At 41.5% G+C, this 17,055-nt stretch overlaps 1 protein-coding gene across 1 annotated transcript in view; it reads left to right on the forward strand.

The window, feature by feature from the left end:
* DRC11 (dynein regulatory complex subunit 11) overlaps window positions 1-17,055 on the forward strand; it is a gene marked incomplete at both ends in the record, with an annotated part of 107,989 nt that overhangs the window by 75,186 nt on the left and 15,748 nt on the right. Inside the window, 4 exons of the mRNA XM_082484009.1 lie at window positions 2,235-2,296; window positions 5,099-5,181; window positions 7,995-8,102; window positions 11,552-11,751. Of these exons, the coding sequence (XP_082340135.1) occupies window positions 2,235-2,296; window positions 5,099-5,181; window positions 7,995-8,102; window positions 11,552-11,751 (453 nt within the window). The remainder of the gene's footprint in view (window positions 1-2,234; window positions 2,297-5,098; window positions 5,182-7,994; window positions 8,103-11,551; window positions 11,752-17,055) is intronic.

Below are 17,055 nucleotides of genomic sequence, written 5' to 3' on the forward strand. Positions count from 1 at the left end.
CTCTACACTGGAATCTGCGCTCAAATCAGGTCTGTGTTTGCTTGTAGCAACCTCTGAGCTGCTCAAACCATTTTCACGAGTCCACACAGTAAGACAAGATACCACACTGAGCACAGAAGATAGTCTCCTGTCATCTGCCAACTAATAACTAACGCGGTTCACTACATGTTACTTACCAAAGCAGAAAATATCTGAGTAAATGGACGGCTAAACAGAAGCTAGACTGACATTTCGGAGATAGAAAGGAGATTTTCCTTATAAGTTATGAGCGTGTTCACATTCATTAAACATTATCATTTTCTAAATAAAAGTAGTTCCCAGTAAGACATTTTGGAGGAAAGCCATTGTCTACAATTCATATTTCCCCTTATCGCATCTCAGTGTTTGCCAAATTTCCCATAAATGCTGATGTTAATTAGGAAAACACATTTTTCCCCTGCATAGTTCATTTTTGGTTTGCTCTTGAGTTATTTTATTGATGAAGCTGCCTTGAGGACAATACCAGTTGGCCAATAAATTCAACATATGCTTAGTGTCTTTACATAGGTAGAAATGAGCTTTTCTTCCCAGTCAGACCCCATGATATGTAATTTCTAGCTTGTTGGGAAAAAAGGTTAAAGAGATAAAACTGGAGGAACACCAGAAAAACTGCTGACAGTCTCAATATTTTCTCAGTTGTTAAAACAGCATGGCATATGCTTTGTTCTTCACATTCCTTTTCTTTAAAAGAAAACCCCACTAGCACATTCTAATGACTATTTGCTGCCAAGCCTATTTATGTTAAGAAACCTGAGGTGTAGTTCTGCAGAAACAGAGTTGTTTGCATTATTCTAATCCAAGGCTGTAAAACATCACCTTTTCCCAGATAGCATATCTATCTAGTTCTGGGTTTAATTTATGTTTTCATCTAGATTATCTTTGTTGCATTGTAATCACTAGCAGGTGACTGAACCATAGGTTGTTTACATTGTGACTGTCCCCAAAAACTTAAAATTGAGGTATTTCTGAATATTGCTGATCCATTCTTGGAGAAAAAACAGCATTTTCTAGCTAATTGGATAGGATTTATTTTATTTATTTTTTTACTCAACAACAGAACCTGTAGAGCTCTGCATAAGTATTCACTGTTAAAAAAATAAAGTAAGTGACTGTATTCCCAGGAAAACAAACATAAACTTTTGGAAAGAATAAGCTGTCTTGATCAACTAAGCATTTAAGCACATGCCTAAATTCAAGGTATTGAAGAAGTCCCATGGTGAATAAGTGTCACTGTGTAAATAGTTCCACTGAACTAATTCTGAAGTGCTTTGCAGAACTTAAGTATGGACAACAGTGGTGGGCACTAACATGGATTAATGATGCCCTCTCCACTATTAATTATCCCTAACGACATTTATGGCTTGTGAGCTGTAAATGGAGGGGCTTGGCATTAGTTGTTCACATCTTTTTTATTTTTTTTTTTCCATTTTTTTTTTGCAGTACCTAAAGAAACTAGTCACACAAGTCAAAATCTTCCCATCGTGAAAGTGTGGTGAAAATATCAAGAGAAAAGCAGGTCATGTTTTTCTGACCTATTCAGGCTTCTTCCCTGAGGCATTAGGAAAGAAAAGGCAGAAAGGGTATCTGGTGGATAGGAGGCTAGCCAGAGACTCAGAAGGGTTGGTTTCCACTCAACCACAGAGTTGTGCTCCAAAAAGGAAGTAGAGTAGAGTTTTCTTTTGGGGCAAGTGACCCTGGGATTCTTTTGCATGCAATCTCTACTACAAAGAGCAGGACTGGTTGCTTTGAAGTACGATGCTCTGAGCAGTCAGAGGGGAGGTGGCAGATGCAGGTGAGGTATACAAGATCCCCGAGCAGCTATATTCTAGAAGGAACCAACAGCCACCAGGTTACTTCATGCAGAGTCCAGTTCAAGACCACCTGCTGCAGGATCTGCATGAGATTTCTAAGGTGGACACAGCTTCTCAGCCTAGGGTGCTTCAGCTCTCCCACACCTTGATGAGGCATTTATAAATGGGAACCTCTCCTGTGCTTTTATAAATGGGGACATGACTTTCTTCCTCAGGATACAATTTTTTTCCTTTGGGTTCCTTCAGTAACAAGGGCCACATTCAAACACTGAAACATTTGCTTTTCTGGCCCTCACTTTGCTTCAGCACATTCAAAAAATATATATATTAAAAACTATATATGTATTAATGTCACTAATTCCAGCTTGGTTTTGTGGTCCTCAGAAAAAAAAGACGACCATGAGGAAAAAGGTACCCGAGATGGAGGAAGATCTAACTCCTGACAGGTAAAGAGAGGACCATTTTACCTGAGATTCAGACAATGAGACACTGCATCCTCTTTGCATTAGATATGCTGTCAACCCTTTTAGTTTTTAATTACACAAAGACCATCTCAACGTTGCTACACTAACCAGCATCGGGAGACCTACAATAAAGAAAACCTCTTTATTAACAGCTATAAACATCCATAAAAAGCCTAGATGATTAAAAAAAAATACCTCTCACAAACTTGACGCACATGCGCTTTAGCTAAAACCTTTTTTGCATTCCCAGTGAACACTACAACCTTCCTGCTGCCCCTCCCCAACTGATGGCTTCGCAGCACCACAAATAACAGGGCAACAAAACACTGCTTTAATGGTACACAGCACAGACCTTGTTTTTCCCCTCTTCAACAATGCATACAAATTAAGATACTCATTCTGCAGCAACACACCACCAAGGCCAGTCACCATCAACTTCAGTCAGGTTAATTCCGGTATGCAAAGCTAAGCACACATAACATTTAGGCAGGGTATTGTCCCCGTTTGCCATCCTCTCTGCAGGTGCAGAAGCACCTGGCCGTTTTGTTGACTGTCAGATTTTCCATCCCAGCTGAAGCCTGATGAGGGAGGCTACAGACAGGCCCCTGTACCTTATAAATCACCCTTTACATCTTCGGTAAAATGTACACGTCATTAAATGAGTCTTATTTATCAATAAGAGTCCTGGCAGATCTGGCAATTTGTGTATCCTTGCTCTTTTAAGCACCATTATTTTATTTGGAGGATTTGAGAGGATTTCTTCTTTTGACATTACATTTTCAGTGAGCTCATGATGCATTCACTGATTTTTCACCTGTACATGGAATACAGACACCTACGTAGAAATATCACCACTGGGACCTGCTGACCCAGCAGCAGTGCAGGGCAGGAGCAGACCCAGCTCCTAAAAGAGTAGGGCTGGAAAACAGCATGAAGACACACACAACTCGATTGCTACAGGAGGAAGCACATGGGATTCACCCCACAGATCCATTCATACAGGACACGCACAGCAAGACCTGGACTAGATCATTTGGGTGCTAGTACTACACAACCAGTCAATGATGTCTTTACCTGCTTTAAAATAAAAAAAAAAAAAAGCTCTCCAAGCAGATATGTAAAATAAACATGTCGTGGACTATAACAGAGCATGACCTCTCTTACAAGAACAGTGCCAAAGTCTAACAAGTATGCATATGTTCTGGGCTTTTAAAATTACTCTTGCACATACCTGCTTCTTATAAACAAACTTAATGCAATGTGCAGCCACTTAAGAACACAAGCTTTTTAGTAGCTGGCTTTTAATCAGAGTTTATGTGGCATTTTGGCTCCAATGCTTTGCTCTTCCCTGCTGAGCAGGGAAGGAGGAAGTATTTCAGAAATAACCAAGAGAGGCTCACGTTCATCTCATTTTTGACATGGCGGAGGGGACACAGGGGGCTTTTGTCAACAGAGGCCAATCATCATATCACACTTACTTGGAGGAGACTCAGGGCATGCATCATTAAGCTTGCACAGTAAAAATAAGACAGGAAAAGTAGAAGTCATGCTCCCAACAGAACTGTCAGGCTAGTCCCATTCTAGCTTCTGCTTGTTTTATGATGCGTACTCCAACACAAAATCTCTGAAAATGAAAGCAAGAGTCAGAGTGGCAAAATCAACGTTGTTGAAGGTGTGTTAAATTTTGTATTTCTTTATTACTAGTCCTATATTAATTGTGCCACTAACACTGCATAAACATAAAACTTCCCAGCTGAAATGGAAAAAGGCTGCAGGTCTCAAGTCATATATATGGTTTTATTAGCCAGCTGAGAGTTACTATTAAATATTTTTATTGTAGCAATACCAGAACGTCCCAATTAAGATAAGTGACAGAGACAAAAAACCTCAGATATTGAGGGAAAGGATGTGAAAAGTGCACAAACAGTGAAAGACCTAGAAAAGTTCAAATCAATATTGTTTAGACTAACAATGTAAGAAGAATTTCTAACAGGCTTATCCATTTTATGTAATTCTTGAAAGAGTATCAATCTGTAGAACCCAGTGCCAAAAATGTAATTGAAATTAATATTTAGATAGAACTCCAAAAGAGAGACTAAGGAGAACATCCACACCAATAGAAAACTGGATACAAGTGTAAGTGTATTAAATCTGCAATTATGGGGAACTATTTCCAGCCACTAATGGAGACAGATAGAAACCGTTCCACTAGAGAAGTTATGCTGCAGTTTCCACTGTGTTTTTTCCCCCCCATCCTCCTTTGGCCAGCATCACCCCAAGACTGCAGTAGGTGGACCACCGGTTGCTCCAACTGAGTCATTCCCAGTATGTTCCTGACAAGATGAGGCTGTCTATTGAAAACAGAATAAATTCCAGGAAGAATTAATGAATTACTACTAATTGGAGAGCTAAGTGAATAGGTATAGTAGTGTTAGGATTGCTATTACTATATAATTTAAAAATAATTTCCCAGTAATTGATATTAATGAATGAGTCTATTACACAAGTCAAAACTGATCTTGCATCACCTGGAAATGGGTAATGGAACTAGTGTGAGAGGGAGCCGTGCGGTGTGTGAGGTAATAAGAGAGATACCTTGCCGTAACGCAGAAAACTGTACTTATTGATTTCATATTGATGGCGCTAATCACCTTTACTTCTGAGCTACAAAATATATTTATAAAGCTAAGGAAGCATAAATAACTCTGAAGCTAGTTCAGTTATTGAAGGACTAAACTTTTACTTACAGTTCCCTAGAATTTGAGTGATGTCTCTTGCCCATAGGACCATCGATTCTCTGTACAGAGAACTAGTGGAAGAAGGATTACTAATAAAAGCCAAGACTGTGCATCTCTCCGATTATGTTGGTAAAGTACATGTTTTACAGCTAATACAGTTTCTAGTCTCACCAAACCTCCAGCCCTTCAATGTTCACTGACCCCTATTTCCAGTCAAGAATGAGTTAAAGAGTAATTAAAGTCAGAAAGTCCTGAAAGTGTAATATCTAAAGCCACGTATGCAAATCAAGTCTGTTTCTGCAGGGTGCTTAGTACCTTTCACTTCTGCTGCTGAAACCAGGACCTGTTTGTAGAGCTGGTGCTTAGCTCCAAGCACTAACACCTGGAAGCCTTGAATGGTTTTGGATGTCACAAGCCACTCTGAGGTGGAACCAGGACATCCTTTAAGGAGCACTGGCCAGGCATGGGCAAGACAGTGCAAGTCTATCAGATGGTTGTAATCCATCCAGAATATTTTCCAAACAGCAAAAATCATACCTTCAGCATTTGTTCATTCAGTAGAGAAGACTCACCCCCTTACCTCCACCTCCCTGACAGCCCCCAAACTTTGCATAGCGCTTCAAGGCATATCTGGCCCTTGATTTTAGAGAGATGTGTCTCTGCTTAGTTCTGCATTTCATAGTCCTCTTGCCCAGTTTGTTACCTGCAGCTGCAGACACGCTTGCCCATGCTCTACACAGAGCCAAAAAAACCCTGCTTGCAGGCTGCACAGGGGTCTGACACCATCTCCAAAAGTATTTGGTGATGTATAGTAAAGTCACAGGAACTTTAGCAGCAAAAAAAAAAAAACCCAAAATTCAGTTTTTTCAAAGGCCACCATTATCTGAACTTACAGACATCCAGAAGCCACAATGCCACCGGCTGTTAATGCAATATGTATCTGAGACAGAAAAGCTGGATTCTCGTACATCACCTCTAAATGCCATGTTTATAAAAACTCTTAGAAGCACCTATTACTGCCTTCAGTCTTTTCCCACTCTGTTAAAGGCTGAATTAACAAGTATTCCATCCGTTTTACGCTCATTAAAGATCACAAAGTAAAGTAATGGAAGATTTTCATTATTCCTTCGTTCACCCAACCAGTACCATCAAGGTCACTTTTATCCAACAAACATTCCCTACCACGCATGTTTTGAAAGCGCTTCTTAGCCAGTGGATAATAATTAACAGCTGGTAACATCCAACTTGGAAGCAGACTGAGATTGCTTTCGGCCATCTTCCCTTGACCCTGAGGTTTGAAGCCTTGGCTCCTCTGCAGCAGAGCAACACAAGGGCTGCTCCAAATTGCACAAGGAATATTCACTTCCCAGCAGCAAAAGATGTTAGACACAAAAGCGCGGAGTCTAGTGGTATTCACCTGGCTGCCTACACCCATGCCAAGTCCCCCCGCATGTCCCAGCACAGCTGCTGGCCCATGCAGGCCAGGCAGCAAGAAGATGGCCTGGACTGTTAAAGCCAGCTTTTCCCCACTCAAAACTCAGTCATACTGCTTGAGCTAAAAGAACAAGACACAGAAGGCATTTAAAAATTGGCCCACGATTTGGACCTAACTTTTCTTTTAAAAAACGTCCCCCTTTAAGGTTCTAAGCAGTCAAAGCCTGCAGAAAAATAAGTCATCTACTCCACTGTTACAGGGCTGAAGTCTAAGGAAGGTCACGCGCTCCCAATTGCTGGCGAAAGGACAAAGAGTGGAATTGTGCTACACAGCGAGTAAAGGCACCAAAATGTCCCCCCTCTATGACAAACTGACATCACTGAACTAATTTTCTTGGTGACCTTATCTAAATTAGTCAGAGAATATCCACTGTGATTTATGCTCAGTTGCAATTAAACCCTTTGATGCCTTCTAATTAAATCTGTGAAGATTAATTCCTATCCAGTTTTTTTGATTTCTCCTTAAATAAAAGATAAAACCTGAAAAGAATTTTATTCTTCAGAGGGGAGGGGGCAGTTGCACCAGGGCTTGCCTGTCTTTTTGCCCCCAGATTACAACTCCACTTTTTCCTCTTAACCATTGCTAATTTACCTCTGCTCCAGAGAGCTCTAGTGCTCTCCCTTTTTATCTCCAATAAAACATAATATGCTATTATTTTTCAATAATATTCACCATAACGACATGTATTTAATGCTAAAAAATTATCAACCCCATTGTCACAACTAGTTTTCTTGCTTGTGGCCCATTCTTCTGGATCTTTGTTCTCTAACGTGTCTTGTATATGGGGTTTGACAGGGCAAGCAATGTGATTATGGCTCTGTAACAAGAGCTGAGGCAAGATTAGATGGTTTCAGTTCATGTCAGGGATTTTTAGTTTTCTTGGGTTGTTTTGTGGAGGGTTGTTTGAACAAAAAAGATGAACTGCAAAGCAAAGAGCCCCACCAAATTAGGTGACACACTTAAATGTCTAACACAGTGAGAAGGTGAGATGTGATGCAGCCAGGGGAAACACTTGTTAAAATATCTTTTCCCCCTTTTTGAAATCCTTTTGATAGAGCGTGGTTCACTGGGATTCCAGCCCCGCAAAATCGCAAATCTAGAAATCCTTTGCCAGCAGTGTGATTTATGGTGCTACTAATGATTCTTCTCCACAAAGTTTCTTTAAAAGGTTACTCGAGACGGACTGCTCTGCTGAATGCCTTCCACAGTCTGGAAGGGAACGTCCACGGTGTGTTTAACTTCATTTTCCTTTGCAGTTCACCTTTCAAATTTCTCAGGGCTGCATTCCACAACAATATTGCCCTGTTTGAGTCCCTGTCCCTTGACGGTACTGGGTTTGCTGAGAGTATGTTGTATTGGTATTCTGTGGTAGTTTTTCATTACTTGAGTTATGCATTTTATAACAATGCACTGTCACATTTATTAAGACCACGCTTCCTCCCTACAGGCGAGTACAGCTATCTGGGGACCACACTTCGTCAGGTAGATATAGAGCCAATGCCCTCTCTCGCAGATGTCAGACAGCTAATAGCACTGTACGGAATATTGCCATTAGGTAAGAGCACAGCAAAAATTACTACAGGGCAGAATACAATGGCTTTGCTTCCTGTCGGTAACGTGCATTTTTACTGGCTTTGACAGGGCTTGATTAATCGTAATCTAAAGCATTTTGCAGTATAATTGTTTTTCAATTAAGCCTTCTGAGTGAAGATCACATCATTTTAATAGTGCATACAGGAGCTCGCACATGCTATTGTCAGGTATTGCATTTCCATACCATCTCTGTTTGCATGTTAAGTTTGTGAATGGCAGCACATAAAAGGAAATCACTTGGGAAAGATAATAGCTAAAACAAGCTCCAGTGATCAAAATTAATCAAGTTAAGAGAAGGGCTAAGGTTGCAATTTACCTTTTACAAGCTGGCTAATGTTACTCAGTACTAAGCAATGCAATCATTTAAGGAATTAGTCTGAATACATTTTGTACATCATAGAGAACATTTTTAAAATGCCCTTGCCATTTTAATGCCAGACTGAGCCAATATCTAACAAGGCTTTGCTGGATCAGGTTGTTTGCTTTTAATATAAAATGTATCCCATATTTTGCTTGGGAACAGCATTAAGCCAAGTGCTAAAGATTGCAAGAAGTGCCTGTCTCAAGGGTTTCTACTTGTACTTCGCTTGCATCCTGTTCCACTCTTGATTGGATTTCAGGGAGATTTTAACTAGGCATATCCTCCCCCCGCCTGTTTCCTTGTCTACTCATCCCCTTTATAGGGCAAAATAGCTGACATCTCCCTGCCTCCCATTCTGGCAAATGGAGCAGAGATGACAGAGAGCTTCTGCTTTTCCCTCCCCTTTGCGTGCCTTCCAGAAGGACTGGTGCTCAGGCTATTCTGTACGTACATGCTCTGTGGCTCTCCTCGGGCATTTCCTGGCTCCCCCTAAAAGCCCCAAAGCAGGCTCGATGTGTTGGAGAAAGCTTGGTGCAACAGCGCACAACTCTGCTTCGTTTGGGCTTTGGGAAGAGAAGAGTGCTCGTTCTGCCCTACAGCTCAATTTGAAGAGTCAGGTTAAGAAACGGGATGCTAGCAGCACCCCTGCCTCCAATCTAGATAGGGTCTTCCCATCTAAAACACTCTCAGCTGGTTTGGGGTAAACCCTCAGGGGTTGGCTTCAAGTTTGACCGCAATCAGCTGAGAGCGCTCAGCACTTATCCCTCTTCTGCACTGACTGCAATGTGGTATTTCACATGTAACTCCTCTGGTGGTATGTTTTAACACTATCTAATCTACTGAAATCAAGCCCCAAGACACCCCCAAGGCAAGAGGAAAGAGAATCCGTACATTTTCTGCCATTTATACATTTGGCTGAAAATGCCATCCAGGGAGAAGAGACCCTGGACTATTTAAACAAACAGAATATATTTGCAATAGCAGTTTGAAAAATGCCTCTGAGAAAAAAAATAAAAAAATAAAAAAGGAGAGAAAGAAAAGAAAGATCTTGCATGAGCCAAAAAAGGCACAGGAATGGTTTCACCTTTTGGGTGATATGTTATGGTTGACATTTTACTTAATTGGTCTCAGAACTAGTTAATCACTATGTAATTGTCTATGTGTAGAAGTGAGAGTTTTTCTCAAAATAGTCACCTGACAGCAAGGAAAGCTCCAGCTTAAACGGCACCGAGAAAATTATAAGCAGCTGAAAGGAGAAATAATAGTAGAAGATATACTTCATCTTTAACCACAGAGGAGTCTGCTGCTCCCCTCATAATAAATCTATGTGTAATAGTAATAGATTGGTATGGAACGACCAAATATTAATAAAGCCTGGGCGGCTGACAACTTCACTACATCCTGCACAGTGCTGAAATAATGGCATTCATCTTAGCACTCAGTTCATTGTCATTTATTTGGGACGTTATACCATTAGGACACAGATAGGCAGCCTGATTGGTATTTAAAAACAAATCCATTCTTGGGGAATCAGGCTGTCCCCCTTAACCTGGAGAACTTTTCCAGACTAAGCCATAGGCTCCCTCCACAGCCCATCACCTTTGAGGCCAGTTTCCCCCACTAGTCCCATCGTCTGATGAGTCTGACCAGTCTCGAAAACCTTCAGAAGTAGTGGATGCTTACAGAGATTTTCAAATCTGACTTTATAACAACCACCACTACTGGCACAAGATGTTTTTAGGCATCAAGGCAGTGATGTTACTGTACTACCAGTGGGTACAAATAAAGCATTTGACATTTCTTCCATCTCTGGAGCTTCACCTAATTCATACAGCAACAGACCTGCAGGGAAAACAAGTTCTATCACCGTCAACCGCCTAAATCTCTCTCTGTGGTTCTGTTTTCTCAACACAGGCATTTCTGCCAGGCTTTCTCAGGTGATGAAGGATATTTCTTACAGCCCATAATGAATTTACCTGGAGCAGCCATAGAGACAGATTTAGAAGTGCTGAGCAGTCATCGCTGCTGGTGGAGCAAGTGAAGCATAGCAACCCTGGCATTTGCTCACCCAAATAAAAAGAAGGGAACGGAAAAGGATCCGCCTTCTCCTACCAGCTATATTGTGCCTGCTCTGCAACGTGCATCTGCCGTGTTCCAGACTGGGGAAGAATATTGGCTCCTCCGCACACGAACTAACACCACACTCAGCAGGCACATGTAGAGGGGATATCAGCAGTGAAGGATTTTGGAGCAGAGCTAACCTAAGTGACAACAGTCAGAGTCTCCAATGCTCAGTGAACAGCAATAACGTTTAAGAGGAAAAATTACCCAAAAAGGAAAGTGCAGGCAGAAGTTAAAGGAGAGAAAATAAAACACATGGTAACATCTGGTTTCAAAATCACTGGCAAACACAGCTCCAACAGATAGTCCCATTAGTTTGTTTTCTTTAAAGATGAGGAGGCTGGAAAGTATCATTTCAGACAGCAGGAGGAAGGAATTCTCCTAGTCCTATGTGCAACATGAGTCTACTACTCCCTTGTCCTACTGCAGGAAGCGAGGACCTGCTCTGACAACAAATGCAAAGGTTAAAGCCACAGGTACATCTCTACCTCTGCCTGACAGCTGAGGGAGTTAACAACTGCTGTGTAACTGAAGGCAAGCACCCCGTGCAGAGCACCAGGCTTGTCTGTACACATAGCCACCAGCAGCAGTTCCATTTCAGTGCTCTTATCTTGTGTCCATCCTCAAAAGTTTACCCATGAATTACATTTCTCTTAGCTCACATAGATATAGGGCTGAAGTTTGCCCATCAGAAGGTGCAAATAAGGGAGGTTGAGTTTTGCTACAAACAGGGATGTTAACTCAAGTGTGTTACGGCCACAGCTTTGGTTCTACAGAATTGAACTCAAGAGCACTTACACCATATTAAGGAAACAATGAAATCACATTATAAATTATTTACCATGAAGAAAAAAAAAGGAGGAATCATTCCATTACCTTTATGGCAGACTCAAATGAAAGCAGTAATACTGCCTTATGACTTTTTACAGGTTCCCAAACAGTCCATGAGAAGGCTCCTGTGGTGAAAGCCTTGTTACTAGCTGGACCCACTGGTGTTGGAAAGAAAATGCTGGTCCATGCCATCTGCACAGAAACAGGAGCCAACCTGTTTGATTTATCTGCTTCCAACATCGCTGGGAAATATCCAGGCAAGAATGGCCTGCAAATGATGCTTCACATGATTCTCAAGGTACTGTGTTTTGTGTACTTCTCTACAAAGTTTGTTCAGTTCTTCACATCTTTTGTGGAACAAAGAGGGAATTGAATTGTAGTTCATCCATACCAAGGAGTAGACGCACCAGTCATACGAGGGCAAAGCTGCCCAAGGCCCAAAGGACTGCCAACCCAATTTGAAATTCCCTCCCTGCTTCCAAGTCTTCAAAACCAGTTGTTGACAGCCAGTGTGTGTGCACCGCTTTAGGGGATACAATGCCCTTTGAGAAATCACTCGTAGTAGCCATATTTTTCACATTAACATTTGTGCAAGCTTTGTGTTACCTTGAATATGGAAAGCATCATAGATAAAGAAAATTCTGTTCTCTGTTTATATGCACATCAGTCAGGAATGCTTGCCATGCAGCATTTAATCAAATACTAGACTGGGGGTGGTCAAAAATTTCCTCTCTGGGACTGTTGCTGTAAACCAACTCTCCCCTATACTGCTCTCTGTTTACCTATCAGCAAGCTTTTCAAAAGAGGGAATCCTAGTTCAGGATTACATTAACAGAAATGTATGAGAAGTCTGGAAATGAAAGAAGGCGTATGAACTGTGAAGAACATATCCCAAATCCTCTTCAGGAAAAAGACACTATCCTGGCAGGATTTCTTCCACATTTTAAGTCCTCAGCATTTCTGCTAAGGAAGGAAGCTGGTAAACATTTCCAGACAAAATACTCTTAGAAAGAAAAAACACAGCACATACACTAGGAAAAGCCAAATACAGTATTTTTTCCAGTGCCAGAGGCCTACTAAAAGACTGAATTCAAACTGGACTTCCCTGGGATTTATCAGATGTATTTTATTAAATCCGATGTTATAGCAGATTTTGCGACAGGTGGCTCCATCCCCAGAAAAGACAGGTTTCACAGTTAAAAGCAAAGCAATCCCCAAGGACCCCATTTCTTGCTGGTCCGAGCAGTGCCTAAGGAAAAGCAACGGTGCTGTGATCAGGCACCTTTGATGCCGTAACACTAACACTGGGTCTAGTACTCCCTGACACAAGCTAGTGCCATTAGACTGAGCTAATACTCCCTCTCCTCCCTCTGCTCTGCACATTTCACCCTTCTCCACTTAGTTTCTCTGCCCTCATCAATAGCAAAGCACACGTCTGGCTGCAGGCGCAGCACACACACCATGCTTTCCATCATTTAGTCCCTGCTAGAGCACAAGGTCTTTAAACACAGGAGAAAGGAGGCCAGCCTTTTTACTCCTATAGAAGGTTCCAGCTGAAGATATTAAGGTTTTTTATGTGTACATGCATATGTGTCATATATACAATAACTGAAACATACATAAAATGCGTGTATATCTATACACACTAGATATGCAAGTATATACACACATTACGTATATACGTACATAAGTCTAGATATGGGTATATAAAAACCTTACATTTTTCCACATTACTTAAGGACAAATGGAAACTTTATCCATTACCTTCAACAAAATTATGGGGAGCGGTCCAAGCTTACTTCTCTGCTGTAGCTCTTACAAAAGAAGCAATGACACTTCAGTGAACCTCCATGAATTACCAGGATGGAAGTTGCTCACAGTCAATCACATGGACTTGGAATAAGGGCTGTCCAGGCACTTGCTTATCAAAAGGCGATTTGTTCCAACTGCAACAGCAGTACTGCTTCAAACTTTGCTCCTTTAACAACAGAGCAAACAGTACAGAGTATGTATTTCCAAGGGATACATCATCTGCACGCTCATTTCTATGCAAACTCGTATTGACAGAGCACCAGACTGTCTTAGCATCATTCCAATCAACTATGCTCAATTTTCATTCATAATTCCTTTGGTTGTTTCACCTCTCCCTGCCACCTTCTCTCCCCATGGCTGAGTCCAATCTGCTGATGATTTCAACTCAGATCCTGTAAGTTCTCAGAGCCAGGCTGGAAACAATCCTCCATCCATGCAGGCTCTCACCTCTACAGTTACAATCCCTGTTTTTTTTGATCTTAACAATGCCAGATGTGTCTCCTTTTCCCTGTCTCTGGGAACTTTTAAGTCCCTGCCACAAACACGCATTCCCCATTTGTCCTGCCATCAGTTGGCTGCTTCTTTATAACATCCAATGCTCCCATCCAGCATCACAGTCCTCCACCTGGAATGGAGTAACTCCATGCAACAGCACAAAGAGGTCCATGCTGTAGCCTACCAACTAGAAAGCAGCTTTGCAGGAAAGGACTGGGGATTCTTAAGGACGGCAAGCTGAACACGAGTCAGCAGCGTGTCCATGCAGCAAAAAGTCATCCAAATACTGGTCTATACCAGCAAAAGAATAGCTAACCTCTTAAAGCAATTAATTATTCCCCACTATTTGGCACTTACGAGACCACAACTGGGCACTCTGTCCAGTATTGGGCTATCCTGTTACAATACAGGCATTGACAAGCAAGCAGGTCCAGTGGAGAGCCGTGAAGATAAGGAGTGCATGAGGTAAGCTGAACAACAAATCCGGTTGTTTCAGCCTAAGAGAAGGCTGGAGCAAGAGGGAGTCTAACTGCTGTTTTCAGAGGCTTCATGAGAAAATACAGAGAAGAGCCAGACTTTTCCCAGAGGTGCACAGCAATAGGACAAGAAGCAAGGGACACAAGTTGCAGCAAGGGAAGTTATTTATATGTTAGTGAAAAAGTTTCACAAGGAATCAAAGGAGAAGGAATCTTTTATATCCTACTTTACAGGAATCTACTGTTACCAAAGCTGAAGCAAACACAGGGGCAACACACACTGAAAACAAGTTCCTTCACAAGAGGAAGCTGAACACTGATATTTGCCAAAAAATAGTTTCTTTTTTACCATGCTAAAAGTGTCTGGTGTAAACACACGTGGATTATTGCAAGACTACAATACACAGTGGCACATATAGCAGACAAGCCATGAAAGCAAACGGTGTCTTCCATCTGACATGCACTATTTAATATTCACAGCTCTCAGTATACTGACACACCATAGTACACCTTGTTAAAGTGCGTTTCATGCAGATCATCGCTGAAAGATTCACCATGTCTCCATAATCAGACACTCTTTGTCATGGTCTTTTTGCAAACAGCAACCGTGGCTGTCGTCAAGCAAGCTTTCTGCTCCAGCTCTCCAGAAGTACCTTTATAGAGAGTTAGTCAAGCAGAATACAGACTTTCCACTCACAGTTGTAAGTGAATGACAGGAAACATGTTCTTTTTCTGTTATCTTACGATCCATGTAACCATCGTTAAACACCAGGATTTAGTAAATAAGAATTAATGGTGCTCTGTGATAAAGGTGAAGTAACCTTGCACTTTCGATTACCTATCACATCTGCAAACAACGGAGTTTCTGTAATGAAAGGAAACGGGAGAGCATAAAATGACCATTAGGAAACTTTCCGTCCATAACTGAGTGTTGGCTGCTGGCAATTGTTTCGTGGGAGACACCCTAAACAAGTGAATAGCATTGGAAAAAATGAAGCTTTAATTTGTTTCAGATGCAAGACCCAAGTTCTTTTTGCCCCCCTCCCTTATTTCAGGGAGGAGACTTGCAAGACACATACCAGCCCTGATCCAAAAGAAAGGCTTGTGTATTACTCAAAGCAGGCATTTTAAATGTCATACAGAGGAAATGACTTCTCATACCAGAACAGGAAAACACCAACATTTCAATCTGCCTATTCAAAGGAAACGTAAGAAACATTAATATTGAATAAGAAAACTATTGAAAGAAGCTACAAACACCAAGCCTGAGCATTTGGGTTCTCCAAAAAGACACAGCAAAGCCTGCCAGGGCAGCTCTGCTTTGGAGTGAGAAGAGAGGATCTGTCTCTAATATAGAAGCACTTCCTAGTAGTCCCCAAAAGAAAACTCATCCTTCAAGCGTGAACTGGAACATGCTGGAATATACCAATTAAGCCACATTTTCCATGTATTGAGCCAGCTTGAACTCAATGGAGCTGTCTGCCAGCTTGTACCAACCAATGGCTTGGCTCTCCCACGTTCCCATTAAGGCACAAAACACTGCAGCAGCACCACAGCTTATATAGAAGATGCAAAGAAGGATACTGAAGGATGCATAGAAACAAAAGCAAATCCAGAACAGATCGAGGAGAGGAGGTGGAAGGCGTGACTCTGCGACACAGAGGTGCAAAAATGCAGGTAGTTCCCTAAGGCTTAACTCCAAGGCAATAAAAGTGACAAGTACTGGCCTTCCATTAGCAACCATAAGGCAGCCATCGGGTTAATCACTACCAGAGTGAGACAAGCCCTCTCCGGTCCTTTACCAGGGCCACAGCAGCACACAGAAAGCACATTGTACAAAAAGCCACACATGGAAAAATGTTATTAGTGCAACACTGACCAGGCTAAAAGGTTGGGAAAGAGGTGTCCAGGAGGAAATACCAGCGGAGAAGTCGTATATGTGTATCAACAGTTCAGTGTGTGCTGTGCAGCTGTCTGCACCGAACAAGGAGTTTTACAGAGCAGCAAGCTGCAGAAATGTTTTAACACCATCACTGTTAGGGGACTCTTATCAGGCTGTTTGGTTTTATAGTCACAGGTGACTATAAAAGTGTTATACCAAAAAAGGAATACGATGGAGTTTAAGATTAAATGATATTATCCCAGCATTTAGAGGCAACATAATTTTGAAGTCTGTCATTAATTTTTTCCCTACTGAATCAGGTTCATTTATTCATAACCATTGCTGTATTGACCCTTCAGACAGGTCATTTTTCTGGCAGTCTGAAGAACCAGGTACAGTTTGCCATAGTACATTGACAGAAGTCTCTATGTATTTAGCATTTCCATGCCACACAAAACTCTTCCATTACAGCTGAAATTCGGGAACACTACAGCCAGCCTTTCTTCCAGGTATCCCAGAGAAATTAATTTCTCTTGGTGCAGTTCAGGCCGCTAGAAGCCTAGACCCTTGAAGTGTTAAATATCACCAGTGCTCAAATATAGTGTTGTTTTTGTGACAAAGCAGCTTTACACTGTGTTACTCTAATGTCAAAAGAAATTAAATGCATCCTGTTGGAAGACAGCATTTATAGTTATTTGCTGTTTAACAAACCAGAATGCAGTGGCATCATCACTGTAGCACTGGAATATTTGCCTGATGAGGCTCCCACAGATAAGGTCTAATCACAAGTTTCAGCATCTTGCTGCTTTAGGCGCTTTGGAGCATTTATGTGAATATGAACTACAGAGGAGTGAATAGTTTTCAGCAACAACTTGAGCTTCCATAAATCATAGTCTTGGGCCTTTTAAATTCCATCAAAGCCTTCAAGTTTGGAAGA

The sequence above is a fragment of the Vanellus vanellus genome, assembly GCF_965231255.1.
Source record: "Vanellus vanellus genome assembly, chromosome: 5".
In the NCBI taxonomy this organism is placed as follows: domain Eukaryota; kingdom Metazoa; phylum Chordata; class Aves; order Charadriiformes; family Charadriidae; genus Vanellus; species Vanellus vanellus.